The sequence below is a fragment of the Protomyctophum parallelum genome (genome assembly GCF_964188405.1).
Source record: "Protomyctophum parallelum genome assembly, chromosome: 7".
In the NCBI taxonomy this organism is placed as follows: domain Eukaryota; kingdom Metazoa; phylum Chordata; class Actinopteri; order Myctophiformes; family Myctophidae; genus Protomyctophum; species Protomyctophum parallelum.
This window is the reverse complement of record NC_139705.1, coordinates 52,057,035-52,081,773: the sequence shown is the minus strand read 5'-3', so window position 1 is coordinate 52,081,773 and position 24,739 is coordinate 52,057,035. Positions and strand designations below refer to the sequence as shown.

The 24,739-nt window shown below is 49.2% G+C and overlaps 1 protein-coding gene across 1 annotated transcript in view; it reads right to left on the bottom strand.

Moving 5' to 3' along the window:
- Positions 1–1,504: 1,504 nt before the first annotated feature.
- The window catches only part of bcl2l1 (BCL2 like 1), a 72,794-nt gene continuing 49,559 nt past the window's right edge, over positions 1,505–24,739 (bottom strand). The window contains exon 3 of the mRNA XM_083769436.1: positions 1,505–1,722. Coding sequence (XP_083625562.1) covers positions 1,579–1,722 — 144 coding nt within the window. The 3' untranslated portion in view covers positions 1,505–1,578. The remainder of the gene's footprint in view (positions 1,723–24,739) is intronic.

Genomic DNA, 24,739 nt, shown 5'->3' with positions numbered 1-24,739 from the left:
TAGTAGAATAATATTATGATGTGATTATTATGCGATGATTCAGAGCCTTACGTGTGGTCGATGAGGAGGAGGAGACGAGCTTCAACATGGCTGTGTTTTATTAGAATCACGTGGCGGGTAAAAATAAGGACAAAAGACAGGGGGGTAACTCTGGGTTTAAAGACAGGGGGGTAACTCTGGGTTTAAAGACAGGGGGGTAACTCTGTGTTTAAAGACAGGGGGGTAACTCTGTGTTTAAAGACAGGGGGGTAACTCTGGGTTTAAAGACAGGGGGGTAACTCTGGGTTTAAAGACAGGGGGGTAACTCTGTGTTTAAAGACAGGGGGGTAACTCTGGGTTTAAAGACAGGGGGGTAACTCTGTGTTTAAAGACAGGGGGGTAACTCTGGGTTTAAAGACAGGGGGGTAACTCTGGGTTTAAAGACAGGGGGGTAACTCTGGGTTTAAAGACAGGGGGGTAACTCTGTGTTTAAAGACAGGGGGGTAACTCTGGGTTTAAAGACAGGGGGGTAACTCTGTGTTTAAAGACAGGGGGGTAACTCTGGGTTTAAAGACAGGGGGGTAACTCTGGGTTTAAAGACAGGGGGGTAACTCTGTGTTTAAAGACAGGGGGGTAACTCTGTGTTTAAAGACAGGGGGGGGTAACTCTGTGTTTAAAGACAGGGGGGTAACTCTGTGTTTAAAGACAGGGGGGTAACTCGGGGTTTAAAGACAGGGGGGTAACTCTGGGTTTAAAGACAGGGGGGTAACTCTGTGTTTAAAGACAGGGGGGTAACTCTGGGTTTAAAGACAGGGGGGGGGTAACTCTGTGTTTAAAGACAGGGGGGTAACTCTGTGTTTAAAGACAGGGGGGTAACTCTGGGTTTAAAGACAGGGGGGGGTAACTCTGTGTTTAAAGACAGGGGGGTAACTCTGTGTTTAAAGACAGGGGGGTAACTCTGGGTTTAAAGACAGGGGGGGGTAACTCTGTGTTTAAAGACAGGGGGGTAACTCTGTGTTTAAAGACAGGGGGGTAACTCTGGGTTTAAAGACAGGGGGGTAACGCTGGGTTTAAAGACAGGGGGGTAACTCTGGGTTTAAAGACAGGGGGGTAACTCGGGGGGGTTAGTAGCAGGTCACGCTTAACTTCCCCTTTCTCTTTCTCTTCTTAACCTCTGCAGCTCTTCATGGTCTCAAAGTTCAAAGAACACCTGGGAACTCTCAGTGCATTCATGGGGGGTGGAGGGGGGGGGTGTGGAGGAAGAGGGGGGGGGGAGGGGCGCAGGCGTGTGCCGCCGAAGGAAAGGGGCGCAACGTAAACATTGGCAATTCTTGGCAAAAAAAACAGGAGGGGCAAAAAAAGTGGAGACAAAATATCCTTCATTTTTTTGTATGTTAAAAGTTGTGTCATCGTATCGGGGGCGGGGCCACGTAGACTGACTTAGGCGGGGGGGGGGGGGGGGGGGGGGGGGCTTGGGGGGTCTGACGGGGGGGGGGGGGGGGGGGCTAGGTTGAATGTCTTCTTCTCTGGTCTCTTTTCCTCTCACAGACGTTTCTGAGCGATGAGAAGCTTGGGGGGGTCTGACGGGGGGGTCTCGCCTCACAGGCGTTTCTGAGCGATGATGGAGCCCACCACCACTCCGGTCACCAGGGTCATGCCCGCCAGCAGCCACTTCCTGAAGCTCTCCTGGGACTTCCTGCTCTCGGCCGCAGCGTCCTGGCCAAAGATCTCCGCAAAACGCTCCTGAGGGAGAGAGAGACAGAGAGAGAGAGGGAGAGGGGGGGGCAGAGGAAAGGTGGGCGGTTAGCGGCCATGTAAATGGTGCATTTTATATAGCGCCTTTATCCAAGGCGCTTTACATAGATTGTGCATTACATTCACACATTCACACACCGATGGCGAAGGAAACCATGCAAGGCACCAACCAGCACATCAGGAGCAATTAGGGGTTCAGAGTCTTCGACACTAGCCTGGGGTCCACCTATGCCTTCTATGGCATAGGGCAGCTCCCGGTATAGGATCCACCGGGAGAATCTAGACGCAGCTGTGCGACATGAGACTGATTAGTTGGAGTGACAGAGAGAGAGAGGAGTGTGTGTGTGTAGTACGTGTGTGCGTCAATTTAACAAAGGTAAAATCAGCAGAGAGTGATCGACGTTTGCGCTGCTCTATGCCGTATTGAAGTGGACTCGGTCCCAGAGTTTTTTTTTTCTCTCCCTGGAAATAAAAACGTCTGGGTTTCCGAGGCTACTTCCACACTAACTCTGCATGGGGGAGGCCGCAGGGTTCGAACTGGCAACCTTGAGGTTACCATCCAGCCACTCTACCGCTGAGCCACCGCCACCACCCCCCCGTTATGTATAAAATGGTAAATGGTGCATTTATATAGCGCCTTTATCCAAGGCGCTTTACATAGATTGTGCATCACATTCACCCATTCACACACACATTCATACACCGATTGCAGCAGAAGCCATGCAAGGCACCAACCAGCACATCGGGAGCAATTTGGGGTTCAGTGTCTTGCCCAAGGACACTTCGACATGTAGACAGGAGGAGGAGCCGGGATTCGAACCGCCGACCCATGGATCATTGGACGACCTACTCTACCTCCTGAGCCACAGTCGCCCCATGTATTTGGTGTATTGAAGGCAACAAAGTGCAAAAAACTGTTAAAAGCACAGACAGACAGACAGACAGACAAGACAGACACACACTCGCCAAAAACTCCCCACTCCCCCACGTAGAAAAACAGACAGGCCCATAAAAGAGTGAGGTAGATTCCCTCTCTCTCTCATAAAAGAGTGAGGTAGATTCCCTCTCTCTCTCATAAAAGAGTGAGGTAGATTCCCTCTCTCTCTCAAAGTGACATAAAGACATAAAAGAGTGAGGTAATTCCCCCTCTCTCTCATAAAAGAGTGAGGTAGATTCCCTCTCTCTCCCATAAAAGAGTGAGGTAGATTCCCTCTCTCTCTCATAAAAGAGTGAGGTAGATTCCCCCTCTCTCTCATAAAAGAGTGAGGTAGATTCCCTCTCTCTCTCATAAAAGAGTGAGGTGGATTCCCTCTCTCTCTCATAAAAGAGTGAGGTAGATTCCCTCTCTCTCTCTCAAAGTGCCGTCATCATCTATCTCATCAGAACAGGCCCCGCCCACGGCAGACTGATACCTTACGGCCCAAAACACTCCATCCAATCAGAGGCCAGAAACATATAGGGCTGTATTTTGCGTGTCTTAAGTACCAGGTCTTATTCCCTAACTTGAGTAAACTAAAGACCTGGAGGAGGCGTGATCAATGCCATTTGGCTATTCTGAGTGGCCAAAGAGCATTGACCACGCCTCCAGGTCTTTAGTTTACTCAAGTTAGGGAATAAGACCTGGTACTTAAGACACGCAAAATACAGCCCATAGACTCATATCACTAAACCGAGATAAAAACACAACATGAGACGTCAAGATACACCTGCCTCTCATGCACGCACGCACGCATGCACACGCACACGCGCACACACACACACACACACACACACACACACACACACACACACACACACACACACACACACACACACACACACACACACACACACACACAGTGAGGAGTCAAAACAAAACCCTCTCAGAGCCTGCAGTGCTTTCGCTACATTCCTTGTTGACATTCTTTCCCAGGCAGCCCACATCACATCGTCCTTGGCTGGGGCCTTTCCTCCTCTAGGCCCCGCCCCCTCCTTGGCTGGGCCTTCCAATAGGCCCCGCCGCTTTCCTGGAAGTGATGCAGAGGTAGCAGGAGAGTGGGCGGGGCCACACAGACAGACAGCCATAACAGCGTGCGCTTCACTCTCCAGCCACATGGGGGCACTGTATCTCCTATCTTGGGCTTTGGAAATCACATGCATGTGTATGTACTGTCAATTCAACTCTCAGACATAACAGGGAAACAGTACCGACGATTATATGCTTTAGGTGTTAAGATGCATGTTCCATTTGATGCTTAAGTTGAACTGTTAAAACACAAAGCTCATTTCACTTCATTTAAGCTTAGTAAATGGAATGTACGTGGTCTAATCTGATAGTGCTAATAGTGTTAGACATTAAGCTCAGTTCATCTGATCCTTTGCTGTGATTAGACATCATTAAGAGGACAGATGTGGCTGAGTCATTCAGAGATAGATCTTAGTTTAGACATCATTAAGAGGACAGATGTGGCTGAGTCATTCAGAGATAGATCTTAGTCTGAGTCACTGATCATTCCTTGGTTTTAGGGGGAAGGCAGTCCGGCCATTTATAGAGAGGAGGGTCTGTTGTTACTGGAAATGATGTGGAGGACAGCAGAGAAACAGAGAGGGGGCTGTTTTATAGACAGAGAGAGAGATCAATCAACACAAGCAAAGACCGAGACATACTCCAAGCAACGGTCAGGTATCTGACCGATATGGATCTGTGTGGCCGATACAGACAGCAGAGAGGAGACAATCACCGATATAGCAACCAAAAGCAGGCCTATTTCTGTGTGGATTGTGCAAATGATTAGTACCAGTATGATTATGTAAAGGTACAGTGACAGTAGTTCAGACGGTTGGAGCAATGACTTTTAAAACAATTTTAACCCATTCTGACCTGAGATCAGATTCATACGAGGTTTCCACTGGACACACACTGGTCTGATTAACCCATTCTGACCTGAGATCAGATTCTAGAAATGTCAGTCGCTCTTCGATTTTTCAAAAATAGCAGACCTACAAGCTCGTATCGCGCCACTCGGTGGCGCGCTATGAGCTTGTAGATCTGCTATTTTTCAATAGCTAAAGCATAACATGATGCTGACACCAAAATGGGTGCCCGTTCAGAATGGGTTAAAGCAATGACTTTATTTAAGACTTCTACATATATCTTTAAAATAGAAGTTTGGAGAGACACAGGCCCACTGACTACAGTACCACCAGCACCAATGGCATCACAGTTCGGCACAGACAGAAATAGGCTGCATTTCAAACGGCCGGGCCTTTAATTTACACAAGTTAAGAGCATCAAGCTTCGCCAAATCCATTTCACGTGCCGTTGCGTACTGGAATGTGTCGTCATCTGTAAAACATGACATGCCACACTAGTATTATGTGCAGTCGCAGGCAACGACAGAGTGAAGCCGTGTTCTATGAAGATGTGTGCTCTGCTGCTCTAACTTTCAGAACTATATATTGTCAAATGTAACTATTACTACTATCCAACAAGTGCATATATACGATCACAAATTGAGGATGTGCACCCTGAGGGACATTCGAGAAGTCTGGAAGTCAGTCATCTAAGAGTGAGAGTGAAAGAGAGAACGTTACGTGAGGCACAGCCCAAACATCAGGAGAGGAAAGGAAAGCGATACACAAGGAGGTATCTGGGCCTTACGGAAGGAAGGAAGGAATGCGAGAGGGAGGGAGGGAGGGCGGGCGGGGGAGAGACCGAGAGGCATATGGGAAGCATTGCTGAGGCATTCCATGCATTGGTGTTTGATTACAGACGCATGCCTCGTCGCCTCCCACGCAGCGCTGCGTGAGGGCACTTTGATGTCCACCAACCAGTGACATCACTGCTGGCATGCGTCCAGGACGGGGGGGGGGGTCACAAAGAGATCTACCAGTACATCACAAAGGCTGTGCAGGTAGATCACATTATTTAACCCATTATGGACTGAGGTCGATGAAACATTTTATCTGAAAAACCCATGTTTCTATATGTCAGTGGTGCTCAACCTTTTTCATGTCAAGGACCCCCAGAATTATCTCTATTGGGCCACGGACCCCCATCTCAAAATATGTAGTTCCAGGGACCCCCCCCCCCGGAAGCAAATATTTTAGTCAAAAATGTTCGCTCTGAAATATACAGTATATTCAAAGATTTGCGGCACATTTTCACGACTAAAAAAATAGCAGACCTGCAAGCTTGTAGATCTGCTATTTTTCAATAGCTAAAGTAGAACAGAATGCTTAAAACACCAAAAGGGGTTCCCGCCCCAAAATGGGTTAAATGTCAAAATAAATAAATAATCTGCCACTTGTATTAAGACTTGATTGACATCAAAAATGGGCCTGTTGGCTCAAACCCACAACGCAATACTTTGTTTTCAACTATTGTATCAGAAAAGGTCAGTAGCATGACAAAGTCGCAATGCAAGAAACCCCCATACCAATTCAAAATGTTCCCTCTGTATTTCCAATTCCAAGTGCATTAGTCTTATACACTGCATGTATACCGCCACCGCCACTATCCCAAAGCCCACTCAGGGGACATTGTTCAACTATTTTCAGAGATTGGGTAATGTGTTTTGGGGTGGGTAGATCTGGTTGAGCTCGTCACTTTGAAAATAGCTCTCAAGTCAGAAGAACTGAACTGAGGTCAACAATGAACAATGCAACAGGGCCATGACGACTGTGTGCTGGAATGATAATCTGCCCAAAAATGACAACAGCAGACAATAGTTGACCGACACCCTGCAGCACCGGATGTGTGATATCGGATGTCCATGTACGTATGTGTGCAAGACACAGTGCACGTGAACACTGTGTGTAGGCACTTTTAGGCCTGACGTCGAAATTAAAAAAAAAAGTCTTCTAAATTCTGACAGTTTTCTGAAATACCTCGTGTTTCTGTATCAGTGGTGCTCAATATTTCATGTCAAGGACCCCCAAAAACTTTATGTACTTGGCCGCCGAACCCCATCTGAAAACATGTTGTAATGTTGTTCCAGGGAAACCCCCCCAGAAGCAAAGATTTGAGTTAAAAACGCTCACTCTGAAAGAATATATATTCAAAGATTTGAGGCACATTTTCACGATTTTTCAAAAATAGCAGACCTACAAGCTCGTATGAGCTTGTAGATCTGCTATTTTTCAAAAGCTAAATTATAACAATGTTTAAAACACCAAAATGGGTTCCCGCCCCAGAATGGGTTAAAACCGAGCCTATGTGGAGTTGGCGGAAGCAGAAACTTTGCCGGTACAGCCATAGACATTTAAACATAGACTCTGAGGCGCGTGTCTGTCACAATTATTGAAGGCACAATTTTCCAGAGATTCCTTGCAAAGCATTTTGCCTTCAATGTCAAGCTTCCAAAGCGTGCGTAACATAAGTCCCGGAAAAGACGCGCTGTGATTGGCCCAGTAGTCAATTGAGTGACAGCGAGAGACATGGGAGGAGTCGCATGAGTGATGTCACTCAGGCAGCGAAGCAGCGTGCCTTCAGCGTGTTAATAAATATTTCAATCAATCAATCAATGCCTTTTGATTGATTGATTGATTGAAATATTTATTAACAGTTTGTATTGAGTTTGTGCTGTGAGTGGACGACCCAATTAAGCATTGCACTTGTTTACAAGAGGATCCACCATGTTCAATTCATCAAAACATTTAGAGACGTACAAAATAGCCTTCAGCACTTCTAAATAAGAAAGCTGTTGCTTTGTGTTCACTCTTTAATGTTTTCTGTTAGTAATCTAATCCCCCCCTTGGCTCTGATGTTGTATTAACCCATGTATTAACCCAAAAATAGCAGACCTACAAGCTCATAGCGCGCCACCGAGTGGCGCGCTATGAGCTTGTAGGTCTGCTATTTAAAAAAAATCAAAAGCTGCACTTCCACCTTCATTGGGATCCACGTTGCTCCAGTGAACTGCAGCGGACAGTGAGGCATCTATTTTTTGAGTGGTGCAACCACTCCTACATCCAGCAACGTCCATGTACCTAGGTAGGTAGGTACCTGTTTGTATAAGTGAGCATGGGTATGTTACTTATTTATACCAGTAGGGGGCACCAGAGTACAGAGAAGAAATTGGAACGATACAGAGAAGCAATTGGAACAATACAGAGAAGCAATTGGACGATACAAATTGGAATGATACAGAGAACCAATAGACGGGAGTTGCACCACTCGGTTCACACTGGTGTGCTTTTTTATAATATCTATGGTCACAGCGGTGGGTTCTGAGAATAAGGGGGGCGTGGAGGTCTGTGGTCGAGGGGAGATAAAGGAGGGAGACTGCGTCACGGCCATGAGGAAACCCAGCCCATAATATACGCTGGGATATACCACTGGCCTCTAAATGATCACCACTGAGATGTTTCCGCCTTATCTTCTAGACTTAGTGGTTTACCGGTCGTGTCGCGACATCGAATATACATAGCAGATCTGTGGGCTCAAGGTTGATGCAGTGTGTGACACGTTGTGAGCTTGTAGATCTGCTATTTTCATGTGTTAACCCATTCTGAACGGGCACCCATTTTGGTGTCAGCATCATGTTATGCTTTAGCTATTTAAAAATAGCAGATCTACAAGCTCATATCGCGCCACCGAGTGGCGCGATACGAGCTTGTAGGTCTGCTATTTTTGAAAAATCGAAGAGCGACTGACATTTTTAGAATCTGATCTCAGGTCAGAATGGGTTCATCAGACCAGTGTGTGTCCGGCGGAAACCTCGTATGAATCTGATCTCAGGTCAGAATGGGTTAAATCAGGCACTTTATGCAGGAGGAGAGCCCAACGATAACCACAGTGTCATGGTGTGCAGAGAGGAGGAGAACCCCAACGATAACCACAGTGTCATGGTGTGCAGAGAGGAGGAGAACCCCAACGATAACCACAGTGTCATGGTGTGCAGAGAGGAGGAGAACCCCAACGATAACCACAGTGTCATGGTGTGCAGAGAGGAGAACCCCAACGATAACCACAGTGTCATGGTGTGCAGAGAGGGAGGAGACCCCAAAGATAACCACAGTGTCATGGTGTGCAGAGAGGGAGGAGACCCCAAAGATAACCACAGTGTCATGGTGTGCAGAGAGGAGGAGAAGCCCAACGATAACCACAGTGTCATGGTGTGCAGAGAGGAGAACCCCAACGATAACCACAGTGTCATGGTGTGCAGAGAGGGAGGAGGAGAACCCCAACGATAACCACAGTGTCATGGTGTGCAGAGAGGGAGGAGGAGAACCCCAACGATAACCACAGTGTCATGGTGTGCAGAGAGGAGGAGAACCCCAACGATAACCACAGTGTCATGGTGTGCAGAGAGGAGGAGAACCCCAACGATAACCACAGTGTCATGGTGTGCAGAGAGGGAGGAGGAGAACCCCAACGATAACCACAGTGTCATGGTGTGCAGAGAGGAGGAGAACCCCAACGATAACCACAGTGTCATGGTGTGCAGAGAGGGAGGAGGAGAACCCCAACGATAACCACAGTGTCATGGTGTGCAGAGAGGAGGAGAAGCCCAACGATAACCACAGTGTCATGGTGTGCAGAGAGGAGGAGAACCCCAACGATAACCACAGTGTCATGGTGTGCAGAGAGGAGGAGAACCCCCAACGATAACCACAGTGTCATGGTGTGCAGAGAGGAGGAGAACCCCAACGATAACCACAGTGTCATGGTGTGCAGAGAGGAGGAGAACCCCAACGATAACCACAGTGTCATGGTGTGCAGAGAGGGAGGAGGAGAACCCCAACGATAACCACAGTGTCATGGTGTGCAGAGAGGAGGAGAACCCCAACGATAACCACAGTGTCATGGTGTGCAGAGAGGAGGAGAACCCCAACGATAACCACAGTGTCATGGTGTGCAGAGAGGGAGGAGGAGAACCCCAACGATAACCACAGTGTCATGGTGTGCAGAGAGGAGGAGAACCCCAACGATAACCACAGTGTCATGGTGTGCAGAGAGGGAGGAGGAGAACCCCAACGATAACCACAGTGTCATGGTGTGCAGAGAGGAGGAGAAGCCCAACGATAACCACAGTGTCATGGTGTGCAGAGAGGAGGAGAACCCCAACGATAACCACAGTGTCATGGTGTGCAGAGAGGAGGAGAACCCCCAACGATAACCACAGTGTCATGGTGTGCAGAGAGGAGGAGAACCCCAACGATAACCACAGTGTCATGGTGTGCAGAGAGGAGGAGAAGCCCAACGATAACCACAGTGTCATGGTGTGCAGAGAGGAGGAGAACCCCAACGATAACCACAGTGTCATGGTGTGCAGAGAGGAGGAGAACCCCAACGATAACCACAGTGTCATGGTGTGCAGAGAGGAGGAGAAGCCCAACGATAACCACAGTGTCATGGTGTGCAGAGAGGAGGAGAAGCCCAACGATAACCACAGTGTCATGGTGTGCAGAGAGGAGGAGAAGCCCAACGATAACCACAGTGTCATGGTGTGCAGAGAGGAGGAGAACCCCAACGATAACCACAGTGTCATGGTGTGCAGAGAGGAGGAGAACCCCAACGATAACCACAGTGTCATGGTGTGCAGAGAGGAGGAGAACCCCAACGATAACCACAGTGTCATGGTGTGCAGAGAGGAGGAGAACCCCAACGATAACCACAGTGTCATGGTGTGCAGAGAGGAGGAGAACCCCAACGATAACCACAGTGTCATGGTGTGCAGAGAGGAGGAGAAGCCCAACGATAACCACAGTGTCATGGTGTGCAGAGAGGAGGAGAACCCCAACGATAACCACAGTGTCATGGTGTGCAGAGAGGAGGAGAACCCCAACGATAACCACAGTGTCATGGTGTGCAGAGAGGAGGAGAACCCCAACGATAACCACAGTGTCATGGTGTGCAGAGAGGAGGAGAACCCCAACGATAACCACAGTGTCATGGTGTGCAGAGAGGAGGAGAAGCCCAACGATAACCACAGTGTCATGGTGTTCAGAGAGGAGGAGAACCCCAACGATAACCACAGTGTCATGGTGTGCAGAGAGGAGGAGAACCCCAACGATAACCACAGTGTCATGGTGTGCAGAGAGGAGGAGAACCCCAACGATAACCACAGTGTCATGGTGTGCAGAGAGGAGGAGAACCCCCAACGATAACCACAGCGTCATGGTGTGCAGAGAGGAGGAGAACCCCAACGATAACCACAGTGTCATGGTGTGCAGAGAGGAGGAGAAGCCCAACGATAACCACAGTGTCATGGTGTGCAGAGAGGAGGAGAAGCCCAACGATAACCACAGTGTCATGGTGTGCAGAGAGGAGGAGAAGCCCAACGATAACCACAGTGTCATGGTGTGCAGAGAGGGAGGAGGAGAACCCCAACGATAACCACAGTGTCATGGTGTGCAGAGAGGAGGAGAACCCCAACGATAACCACAGTGTCATGGTGTGCAGAGAGGAGGAGAACCCCAACGATAACCACAGTGTCATGGTGTGCAGAGAGGAGGAGAACCCCAACGATAACCACAGTGTCATGGTGTGCAGAGAGGAGGAGAACCCCAACGATAACCACAGTGTCATGGTGTGCAGAGAGGAGGAGAACCCCAACGATAACCACAGTGTCATGGTGTGCAGAGAGGAGGAGAACCCCAACGATAACCACAGTGTCATGGTGTGCAGAGAGGGAGGAGGAGAACCCCAACGATAACCACAGTGTCATGGTGTGCAGAGAGGAGGAGAACCCCAACGATAACCACAGTGTCATGGTGTGCAGAGAGGAGGAGAAGCCCAACGATAACCACAGTGTCATGGTGTGCAGAGAGGAGGAGAACCCCAACGATAACCACAGTGTCATGGTGTGCAGAGAGGAGGAGAACCCCAACGATAACCACAGTGTCATGGTGTGCAGAGAGGAGGAGAACCCCAACGATAACCACAGTGTCATGGTGTGCAGAGAGGGAGGAGGAGAACCCCAACGATAACCACAGTGTCATGGTGTGCAGAGAGGAGGAGAACCCCAACGATAACCACAGTGTCATGGTGTGCAGAGAGGGAGGAGGAGAACCCCAACGATAACCACAGTGTCATGGTGTGCAGAGAGGAGGAGAAGCCCAACGATAACCACAGTGTCATGGTGTGCAGAGAGGAGGAGAACCCCAACGATAACCACAGTGTCATGGTGTGCAGAGAGGAGGAGAACCCCAACGATAACCACAGTGTCATGGTGTGCAGAGAGGGAGGAGGAGAACCCCAACGATAACCACAGTGTCATGGTGTGCAGAGAGGAGGAGAACCCCCAACGATAACCACAGTGTCATGGTGTGCAGAGAGGAGGAGAACCCCAACGATAACCACAGTGTCATGGTGTGCAGAGAGGAGGAGAAGCCCAACGATAACCACAGTGTCATGGTGTGCAGAGAGGAGGAGAAGCCCAACGATAACCACAGTGTCATGGTGTGCAGAGAGGAGGAGAACCCCAACGATAACCACAGTGTCATGGTGTGCAGAGAGGAGGAGAACCCCCAACGATAACCACAGTGTCATGGTGTGCAGAGAGGAGGAGAACCCCAACGATAACCACAGTGTCATGGTGTGCAGAGAGGAGGAGAACCCCAACGATAACCACAGTGTCATGGTGTGCAGAGAGGAGGAGAACCCCAACGATAACCACAGTGTCATGGTGTGCAGAGAGGAGGAGAACCCCAACGATAACCAGTGTCATGGTGTGCAGGGAGGAGGAGAACCCCAACGATAACCACAGTGTCATGGTGTGCAGAGAGGGAGGAGGAGAACCCCAACGATAACCACAGTGTCATGGTGTGCAGAGAGGAGGAGAACCCCAACGATAACCACAGTGTCATGGTGTGCAGAGAGGAGGAGAACCCCAACGATAACCAGTGTCATGGTGTGCAGAGAGGAGGAGAACCCCAACGATAACCACAGTGTCATGGTGTGCAGAGAGGAGGAGAACCCCCAACGATAACCACAGTGTCATGGTGTGCAGAGAGGAGGAGAACCCCAACGATAACCACAGTGTCATGGTGTGCAGAGAGGAGGAGAAGCCCAACGATAACCACAGTGTCATGGTGTGCAGAGAGGAGGAGGAGAACCCCAACGATAACCACAGTGTCATGGTGTGCAGAGAGGAGGAGAAGCCCCAACGATAACCACAGTGTCATGGTGTGCAGAGAGGAGGAGGAGAAGCCCAACGATAACCACAGTGTCATGGTGTGCAGAGAGGAGGAGAACCCCCAACGATAACCACAGCGTCATGGTGTGCAGAGAGGAGGAGAACCCCAACGATAACCACAGTGTCATGGTGTGCAGAGAGGAGGAGAACCCCAACGATAACCACAGTGTCATGGTGTGCAGAGAGGAGGAGAAGCCCAACGATAACCACAGTGTCATGGTGTGCAGAGAGGAGGAGAAGCCCAACGATAACCACAGTGTCATGGTGTGCAGAGAGGAGGAGGAGAACCCCAACGATAACCACAGTGTCATGGTGTGCAGAGAGGAGGAGAACCCCCAACGATAACCACAGTGTCATGGTGTGCAGAGAGGAGGAGAACCCCAACGATAACCACAGTGTCATGGTGTGCAGAGAGGAGGAGAACCCCCAACGATAACCACAGTGTCATGGTGTGCAGAGAGGAGGAGAACCCCCAACGATAACCACAGTGTCATGGTGTGCAGAGAGGAGGAGAAGCCCAACGATAACCACAGTGTCATGGTGTGCAGAGAGGGAGGAGGAGAACCCCAACGATAACCACAGTGTCATGGTGTGCAGAGAGGAGGAGGAGAACCCCAACGATAACCACAGTGTCATGGTGTGCAGAGAGGAGGAGAACCCCAACGATAACCACAGTGTCATGGTGTGCAGAGAGGAGGAGGAGAACCCCAACGATAACCACAGTGTCATGGTGTTCAGAGAGGAGGAGAAGCCCAACGATAACCACAGTGTCATGGTGTGCAGAGAGGAGGAGAAGCCCAACGATAACCACAGTGTCATGGTGTGCAGAGAGGAGGAGAACCCCAACGATAACCACAGTGTCATGGTGTGCAGAGAGGAGGAGAACCCCAACGATAACCACAGTGTCATGGTGTGCAGAGAGGAGGAGAACCCCAACGATAACCACAGTGCCATGGTGTGCAGAGAGGGAGGAGGAGAACCCCAACGATAACCACAGTGTCATGGTGTGCAGAGAGGAGGAGAACCCCAACGATAACCACAGTGTCATGGTGTGCAGAGAGGGAGGAGAACCCCAACGATAACCACAGTGTCATGGTGTGCAGAGAGGAGGAGAACCCCAACGATAACCACAGTGTCATGGTGTGCAGAGAGGAGGAGAAGCCCAACGATAACCACAGTGTCATGGTGTGCAGAGAGGAGGAGAACCCCAACGATAACCACAGTGTCATGGTGTGCAGAGAGGGAGGAGGAGAACCCCAACGATAACCACAGTGTCATGGTGTGCAGAGAGGAGGAGAACCCCAACGATAACCACAGTGTCATGGTGTGCAGAGAGGGAGGAGAACCCCAACGATAACCACAGTGTCATGGTGTGCAGAGAGGAGGAGAACCCCAACGATAACCTCAGCGTCATGGTGTGCAGAGAGGGAGTGTTGTGATTTAAATAACCCTCTGTTGTCGTCCAAAGAGCTTTCGTCTACTGGCGACTAGAGTAATCTATTAAGAGAGTGGCGGCATGCTTTGATCTCGCCGCAAAGCACGGTGCTATGGGCTATACTATACTATAGTTCCAAACATTTGGAACTATCCCATTGAGATGGAATGAGAACTTCCGCGTTCCATTGTTACAATGGGAGTCAACGCTAGTGATACCCACTCTCTAACTATATGACTCTGCTGGTGACTATTATATACAGTACAAGTATACAGACTATATATAGTATATAAGTTACAGTACATGACCAGCAGATATGGGAGTCTACCAAGGAGAAAACGTGATATCTTTAGGCAAGGCAGACTTGATCTTACAGTTGCATCCCGTATACTTGAGCATGCAGTTGCATCCCGTATACTTGAGCGTGCAGTTTCCCGATAAAGACGTGCTCGTCATGGTGACACAGACATATCGATAAATCAAACCTCCGATATCAGCACACTGCTTCAAACTAAAATACAATGAAAGAATACATGTAGATTATGAAATGGTTATGACTTATGGTTTAAGTGTACAGGCCAATGAAGATAAATCGTCTTTCTAAAAGTCACTCCAGATGTGATGATGATGTGCATTCAAATCAACTAGGAACTCAAAGTCGGCCTGCTGGAACATTACAACATGGTCCCCCAATGAATTGTGTAGGTATGGCTGAGAGCCTGGCTGAGACTGTGTCTTACTACAGTCTAGATGTGAGCAGAGCACAATGTCTTACAGTCTAGATGTGAGCAGAGCACAATGTCTTACAGTCTAGATGTGAGCAGAGCACAATGTCTTACAGTCTAGATGTGAGCAGAGCACAATGTCTTACAGTCTAGATGTGAGCAGGGCACAATGTCTTACAGTCTAGATGTGAGCAGAGCACAATGTCTTACAGTCTATATGTGAGCAGAGCACAATGTCTTACAGTCTAGATGTGAGCAGAGCACAATGTCTTACAGTCTAGATGTGAGCAGAGCACAATGTCTTACAGTCTAGATGTGAGCAGAGCACAATGTCTTACAGTCTAGATGTGAGCAGAGCACAATGTCTTACAGTCTAGATGTGAGCAGGGCACAATGTCTTACAGTCTAGATGTGAGCAGAGCACAATGTCTTACAGTCTATATGTGAGCAGAGCACAATGTCTTACAGTCTAGATGTGAGCAGAGCACAATGTCTTACAGTCTAGATGTGAGCAGAGCACAATGTCTTACAGTCTAGATGTGAGCAGAGCACAATGTCTTACAGTCTAGATGTGAGCAGAGCACAATGTCTTACAGTCTAGATGTGAGCAGAGCACAATGTCTTACAGTCTAGATGTGAGCAGGGCACAATGTCTTACAGTCTAGATGTGAGCAGAGCACAATGTCTTACAGTCTATATGTGAGCAGAGCACAATGTCTTACAGTCTAGATGTGAGCAGAGCACAATGTCTTACAGTCTAGATGTGAGCAGAGCACAATGTCTTACAGTCTATATGTGAGCACAGCACAATATCTTACAGTCTAGATGTGAGCAGAGCACAATGTCTTACAGTCTAGATGTGAGCAGAGCACAATGTCTTACAGTCTAGATGTGATTAGAGCACAATGTCTTACAGTCTAGATGTGAGCAGAGCACAATGTCTTACAGTCTAGATGTGAGCAGAGCACAATGTCTTACAGTCTAGATGTGAGCAGAGCACAATGTCTTACAGTCTAGATGTGAGCAGAGCACAATGTCTTACAGTCTAGATGTGAGCAGAGCACAATGTCTTACAGTCTAGATGTGAGCAGAGCACAATGTCTTACAGTCTAGATGTGAGCAGAGCACAATGTCTTACAGTCTAGATGTGAGCAGAGCAGGCTGAGATTATCCTTGAGGTCTGCGTTATATTGTGGAGGCGGATGTTGATGTTTTGAGGGTCCTCTAGAGGGGGGACTGCTACTTGACTCGGACGCCCAGTAGCAGACCTGGCCATTGATGGCTGACCTCTGAGCAAACAGCCAAACAAACAGCTTCCATGTTTCCTGCAACAGAGCCGACCTTTGTCACACATTTGAAAGAGAGGCCTGAGCAGCCAGAGAGGCACGAGCAGCCAGAGAGGCACGAGCAGCCAGAGAGGCCTGAGCAGCCAGAGAGGCACGAGAGAGGCAAAGAGAGAGGCAAAGAGAGAGGCAAAGAGAGGCCTGAGCAGCCAGAGAGGCACGAGCGCTGGTGTGTGTTCCAACTTCCAGGACGTCAGGAATGCAAATATGTAACTAAGAGCTGAGCGCAGAATCCGTGAGTTAGGAAGTGTGATTCACTCTCATTTTACACGGGACACATTCCTCCTCGCTCCCTCCCTCCTCCCCTCCCTGCAACTGGATGTGTGCAGAGCACAAATGTCCCTCTAGGTTTGGGAACTCAGTTTGACTTCTTTTCAGGCCTGAATTGAAAGACATTCTGACAGGCGTTTATAAAGCTTAAAAATAGAAAAGGTGTTTTGTTTAAAGCTATGTTAATGTGAAAAAGAAAAAGAATGACATAGCTGAACCCAACGTATCATCATATTATTGAGATGATATAATAATAATAATACTAATACTTAATTTGTATAATTAGTATTAGTATATTAATAATAATAATAATAATAATAATAATAATAATGAATTGCATTTTTATAGCGCTTTTCCAAGTGCTTTACAACGGTTCATTCATTCATACATTGGGAGGTGAAGCGGCGAACAGTCGACGCCAGCGTCCTCACTTCCCACATTCACACACCGACGGTGGCGAGCTAACACCGACCCACTCATTGGAGGCAATGTGGGGTTCAGTGTGGGATTCCAACCGTCAACCCAGGGATCATTGGACGACCTGCTCTACCTCCTGAGCCACAGCCGCCCTATATTGCCCTACGCCTTAGCATAAATAGTTTGGTTGTGACTGAGTGACATCTTCTTGTATACAAGAGATCATCTTGTGAAACATGTCAGGGCAAAGAATGTAACTGTCAGTCAATAATGGAGAGTCAAACGCCAAAGTAATGATCAATGGAACTTTGTCAAGACTGAGCGTCGCCAAAGAGGTTACAGGTGGGCCAGAAGATTGTGTTCACATCTCAATGCCTGACGTCGAAATGTTAAAAAATGACTTCTAAATCCTGACAGTTTTCTGATTTGAGGCACATTTTCACGATTTTTCAAAAATAGCAGACGTACAAGTTCATAGCGAGGCACTCAGTGCTGCACTATCAGCTTGTAGATCTGCTATTTTTCAAGACTGAGTGTCGCCAAAGAGGTTACAGGTGAGCAAGAAGATTGTGTGCACATCTCAATGCCTGACGTCGAAATGTAAAAAATGTCTTCTAAATCCTGACAGTTTTCTTATGAAAATATGTTGTTGCAGGGACCCCCCCCCCCAGAAGCAAAGATTCAAGTTAAAATGTTCACCCTGTAATAATATATATATTAAAAGATTTGAGGCACATTTTCACGATTTTTCAAAAAATAGCAGACCTACAAGTTCATAGCGCGGCACTCGGTGCCGCGCTATGAACTTGTAGATCTGATATTTTTCAATAGCTAAAGTATAACATGATGCTTTAAATAATGTATGAGGAACAAACATATCGTTGCTGTCGGGACTAGGAAACCACCTAACTCCATTTTTGAGGTTTTTGATTGATTTAGTTTTTTTTGGCATAAATCTGTGCTATTGAACACCCTTTACGTCTGTGTGTCGTTACGAAAACATTGAACCAATGGAAAGTAGTACATTATTGGGAGTTAGGTGGTTTCCCCCCCCCCCCCCCCCCCCCCCCCCCACAGATGTCAGGAAATTAAATGAAAATATGCTGCAACTCTGGAATGATTCTAGAAGAATCCCTACAGAGTTGCAGCATATCTTCAACTTTTGCCTTGTGTTGTAATAGTGCAGCCTGACTCACTCCTTCACTCAGTGTGCACTGTCATTCTGAGGGTTTTGCAACAACGTTAAAAGGTCGTGGAGTTACGCAGAGAATCTGTCCTTTCTTTCACCCAGTAAATGACACTCTAGTCTCTGACCCACACAGTCCATTTAGTGCCCTCGGTGACAAGGCCCAAAGCCCCGTGAGGAATGTGGGTGTGCAGAGAACAGAGACTAGGACGTGGGTGTTGATGACTGGGCTGTCTGTTAGAACCAGGGCATGTCAAGGCATATCTCCAAACAGTGGGTAGGTAGCTAATGAGGCCTGAAAGTACTTTAATGATTATTTATAAAGGAGGATAAGCATTACAAGCAGGCCGTTTCTTTTCTAGCTGAGCAGGTTAAAGGCTCATATCCATGTGGGTCTCATATCAGATTCACGTGGCATTCAGAACTGTGCTAAACAAGTTCAGAAGTTTAAGGTAAAAGCAGACTTTTAAACTTTCTGGTTGATAGACTGCAGGTGTGCTAGCTTGTTGATGGTGCTAAACTGTAGCAGCAGGGATGTCAAACTCAAATACACGGTGGGCCAAAATAAAGAAATTGGTACAAGTCGAGGGCCGGACTGTGTTTCAACACACGGGCCATTTTTGGGGAGAGGGGTATAGCTGAAAGTTGACCACAAAGTGATATACTTTCACTGCTGATCAATAGTGAAGAGAAGATGCATGCTTGCGCTTGCGGGCTCTCGATACGTGACGATGCACTCGCAGTGCATTGTGGGACGAAGGATGTGTACCTAGTTAATACCGGGTTCAAAGTACTGCCCGGTTCACACGCCCCCCCTTCCCCCCCTCCCCTAGCAGAGATATAGATCCCCTAAGCCACTGGGTCCACAAATAGGACTAACCCCCCCGTAGCTACTGACGGCTTTCCTCTACAAATAATAGAGAGATATATCCCTTTCGGTTCGGTTGAATCTTAATATTAATCTTAATAATCGGGTGCAAGAATTGCTCCGTTGAGGCAATTGACATTTTATTGTGTTGTTGGTTTTTTGCAGCGTCCCCCTAAGTATCGAGTTTCAATTTGTCCTCTGGGGACTCAGCGTCCCTGTTGGGGGAAGGAGGAGGACACAGTGTGTCCTCTGGGGACTCAGCGTCCCTGTTGGGGGAAGGAGGAGGACACAGTGTGTCCTCTGGGGACTCAGCGTCCCTGTTGGGGGAAGGAGGAGGACACGACGACGTGTCCTCTGGGGACTCAGCGTCCCTGTGGGGGGAAGGAGGAGGACACGACGACGTGTCCTCTGGGGACTCAGCGTCCCTGTTTGGGGAAGGAGGAGGACACGACAACGTGTCCTCTGGGGACTCAGCGTCCCTGTTGGGGGAAGGAGGAGGACACGACGACGTGTCCTCTGGGGACTCAGCGTCCCTGTTTGGGGAAGGAGGAGGACACGACGACGTGTCCTCTGGGGACTCAGCGTCCCTGTTGGGGGGAAGGAGGAGGACACGACGACGTGTCCTCTGGGGACTCAGCGTCCCTGTTGGGGGAAGGAGGAGGACACGACGACGTGTCCTCTGGGGACTCAGCGTCCCTGTTTGGGGGGGAAGGAGGAGGACACGACGACGTGTCCTCTGGGGACTCAGCGTCCCTGTTGGGGGGAAGGAGGAGGACACGATGACGTGTCCTCTGGGGACTCAGCGTCCCTGTTGGGGGAAGGAGGAGGACACGACGACGTGTCCTCTGGGGACTCAGCGTCCCTGTTGGGGGGAAGGAGGAGGACACGACGTGTCCTCTGGGGACTCAGCGTCCCTGTTGGGGGGAAGGAGGAGGACACCACAACGTGTCCTCTGGGGACTCAGCGTCCCTGTTTGGGGGAAGGAGGAGGACACGACGACGTGTCCTCTGGGGACTCAGCGTCCCTGTTGGGGGAAGGAGGAGGACACAACGACGTGTCCTCTGGGGACTCAGCGTCCCTGTTGGGGGGAAGGAGGAGGACACGACGACGTGTCCTCTGGGGACTCAGCGTCCCTGTTGGGGGAAGGAGGACGTGTCCTCTGGGGACTCAGCGTCCCTGTTGGGGGAAGGAGGAGGACACGACGACGTGTCCTCTGGGGACTCAGCGTCCCTGTTTGGGGGGGAAGGAGGAGGACACGACGACGTGTCCTCTGGGGACTCAGCGTCCCTGTTGGGGGAAGGAGGAGGACACGACGACGTGTCCTCTGGGGACTCAGCGTCCCTGTTGGGGGGAAGGAGGAGGACACGACGACGTGTCCTCTGGGGACTCAGCGTCCCTGTTGGGGGGAAGGAGGAGGACACCACAACGTGTCCTCTGGGGACTCAGCGTCCCTGTTGGGGGGAAGGAGGAGGACACCACAACGTGTCCTCTGGGGACTCAGCGTCCCTGTTTGGGGGAAGGAGGAGGACACGACAACGTGTCCTCTGGGGACTCAGCGTCCCTGTTTGGGGGAAGGAGGAGGACACGACGACGTGTCCTCTGGGGACTCAGCGTCCCTGTTGGGGGAAGGAGGAGGACACAACGACGTGTCCTCTGGGGACTCAGCGTCCCTGTTGGGGGGAAGGAGGAGGACACGACGACGTGTCCTCTGGGGACTCAGCGTCCCTGTTGGGGGGAAGGAGGAGGACACGACGACGTGTCCTCTGGGGACTCAGCGTCCCTGTTGGGGGAAGGAGGAGGACACGACAACGTGTCCTCTGGGGACTCAGCGTCCCTGTTTGGGGGAAGGAGGAGGACACGACAACGTGTCCTCTGGGGACTCAGCGTCCCTGTTTGGGGGAAGGAGGAGGACACGACGACGTGTCCTCTGGGGACTCAGCGTCCCTGTTGGGGGGAAGGAGGAGGACACCACAACGTGTCCTCTGGGGACTCAGCGTCCCTGTTTGGGGGAAGGAGGAGGACACGACAACGTGTCCTCTGGGGACTCAGCGTCCCTGTTTGGGGGAAGGAGGAGGACACGACGACGTGTCCTCTGGGGACTCAGCGTCCCTGTTGGGGGAAGGAGGAGGACACAACGACGTGTCCTCTGGGGACTCAGCGTCCCTGTTGGGGGGAAGGAGGAGGACACGACGACGTGTCCTCTGGGGACTCAGCGTCCCTGTTGGGGGGAAGGAGGAGGACACGACGACGTGTCCTCTGGGGACTCAGCGTCCCTGTTGGGGGAAGGAGGACGTGTCCTCTGGGGACTCAGCGTCCCTGTTGGGGGAAGGAGGAGGACACGACGACGTGTCGTTAAAACAGAGGTACTTGAGCCCACCTCTGGTTCCCAAACAAGGGAATGAAATATTAAGCAATTGGTTGTAATAAGCTCTCCAGCCGTGCTGAAATGAGTATGACACGGACAGCACACCTAGCTGTTAACCCATTCTGACCTGAGATCAGATTCATACGAGGTTTCCGCACTGGACACACACTGGTCTGATTAACCCATTCTGACCTGAGATCAGATTCTAAAAAATGTCAGTCGTTCTTCGATTTTTCAAAAATAGCAGACCTACAAGCTCGTATGAGCTTGTAGATCTGCTATTTTTCAATAGCTAAAGCATAACATGATGCTAACACCAAAATGGGTTCCCGTTCAGAATGGATTAATAGAAGATTTGAGAATGGATGAATTAATCACATTAGAAATGTCATCAGTTTTGCTGCTTAGTGATTAGACAGAGTTTTGTCAGAGCAGCAGCATTATTGGCTCATACTTATAGGAAGGGAACAAAAAGCAGGCAGGTCTACGCTGCTGTATTTTAACATCAGTTATTATGGTGGTTCTTGGAGAGACGGGTATTTTCTGAGGTGGTACTTCAGTATCAAAAGGTTGGGAACCAATGCGTTAATCCATGTGTTAGTTAGTCTGTGCTCTTCCGTCAGGGGCCTTTATTCCTTTGGCCACCGGGGAGACTTTGACTGCTGCAGGTTGTAGTGATGGTGCAACAGCGGAGCAACCCTGTTATTATGACAAAAAACCCTGATGTATGAGAAGCTATTGCTAATGATCGTTAGCACAACACACACCGACACCGCCAGCCGCCTCTGCATCCAGGAAATGGGCATTAAGCCACGACCGGAGGGAACGGGACAGAGAAAAAAGGCACAGGCGCGCGTGCGCGCACACACACACACACACACACACACACACACACACACACACACAGATCAGCTGCTCTCTGGTAACCGTGGCAACGCAGTCAGTGTGGAATCTCCTCTCGTGTGCCTCCCCCCCCCCCCCCCCTAACCAACTCCACATATCCCAGGCTGGTAGGTTCTTTCATGAGCCTCTAATCCTTCTCCATCTCTTCATTGGGTTCTTCTCCTTAACTAGGAGAAGAGACTAGACGTTAAGCCATTCTGGGCAGGGGAACCCCTTTTGGTGTTTTAAGCATTATCTTGTACTTTATTAGCTATTGAAAAATAGCAGAACTACAAGCTCATAGCGCGGCACCGAGTGGCGCGCTATGAGCTTGTAGGTCTGCTATTTTTGAAAAATCGTGAAAATGTGGCGCACATGTTTGAATATATTCTTTCAGAGTGAATGTTTTTTCTTTTTTTTTTTTTTTTTTTAAGATATTTTTTTGCGGCTTACGCCTTTTATTGATTTTTTGAAGGGACAGACAGTAGGCTGACAGGAAACGGGAGAGAGATGGGGGGATGACATGCAGTAAAGGCCGTGTCGGGTCCGGGAGTCGAACCCGCGGCACACTGCGACTGGATTACCAGTCCGGTGCCCAGACCGTTACGCTACGGCCTGGGCCAGAGTGAACGTTTTTAACTCAAATCTATGCTTCTGGGGGGTCCCTGGAACTACATATTGTCAGATGGGGGGTCGGCGGCCAATTACACATAATTTTGGGGGTCCTTGACAGACATGAAAAAGGTTGAGAACGACATCATGAAAACTGTCATGATTTAGAAGACATTTGTAGAATTGAACTTAGGTCTAAATGGGTTAAAAAAAACAAAAATAAATAACCCCCTTAGAGTGTTCTCCTGTCTGCCTAGCACCAGATCATCTCCCCCCCCCCCCCCCCCTGGGGGGAGGAGGGGGGGAGGAACCCAGAGACGGGTATAAAGATAACCCATTTAGGCCTGACTGACATCCAACATTTAAAATAATGTTTTCTAAAATCATGACAGTTTTCTGAAATACCTCATGTTTCTGTGTCAGTGGTGCTCCATATTCCATATTTCATGTCAAGGACCCTAAAAAATGTAATTGCCTGCCGACCCCCCATCTGAGAATATGTTGTTCCAGGGACCCCCCCCCCCCTTTTAATTTAAAGCACTACTAGTATACGTTTATACTTTAGCTGTTGAAAAATAGCAGACCTACAAGCTAACGAGCTTGTAGGTCTGCTATTTTTCAACAGCTAAAGTATAAACGTATACTAGTAGTGCTTTAATTAAAACACCAAAAGGGTGTTCGTTCCCGCCCTGACTGGGATAAAGAAGGCACGACCGTGTGAAAGACTGAAGCAAGGAGGAGACGGGAGGGAGCACCCCCTAGGGGCCGGGGGTGGTGGGGCGCGCCCTGGAGGAAGATGAAGACTGGGTTTACCTGCCAGGTGGGAGCCGAGCGGGGGGGGCACACACACACACACACACACACACACACACACACACACACACACACAGGGGACTAACCAGGTTAACCCCACGAGGGAACAGGAGGTGTCGTTAATGAGCTGCGCTGAAATATCCTCAGCTGTTGATTTAACTCTGGGTTTAGATCTCTAGACTCTCAGGAGAGACGAAAAGAGAGGGAGTTGTTTTATTGGCATTAACCCATTTTGGTGTTTTAAGCATTATGTCATACTTTAGCCATTGGAAATTAGCAGATCTACAAGCTCGTGTAGGTCTGCTATTTTTGAAGAATCGTGAAAATGTGGCGTAAATCTTTGAATATATATTATTTCAGAGCGAACGTTTTTTTTAACTCAAATCTTTGCTTCTGCATGGGGGGGGGGGGGTCCTTGGAACAACATGTTTTCAGATGGGGGTCGGCGACAAAATACATAATACATTGTTGGGGGTCGTTGACATAATATTGAGAACCACCGATAAAGAATCAGGAGGTTTTTCAGAAAATCGTCAATTCTTTTCAAATTTCATCCTCAGGTCTGAATGGGTTAATACGATAAACAGAAACAAGCACATTTTGACCTTGTGGTCATTTTCTTCGTCAGCATTTTTCACTTTCACACCTGTCTACTAGGACCAGGCCACAGGTTTTCACTTTCACACCTGTCTACTAGGACCAGGCCACAGGTTTTCACTTTCACACCTGTCTACTAGGACCAGGCCACAGGTTTTCACTTTCACACCTGTCTACTAGGACCAGGCTACAGGTTTTCACTTTCACACCTGTCTACTAGGACCAGGCCACAGCTTTTCACACCTGTCCACTAGGACCAGGCCACAGGTTTTCACTTTCACACCTGTCTACTAGGACCAGGCCACAGGTTTTCACACCTGTCTACTAGGACCAGGCCACAGGTTTTCACTTTCACACCTGTCTACTAGG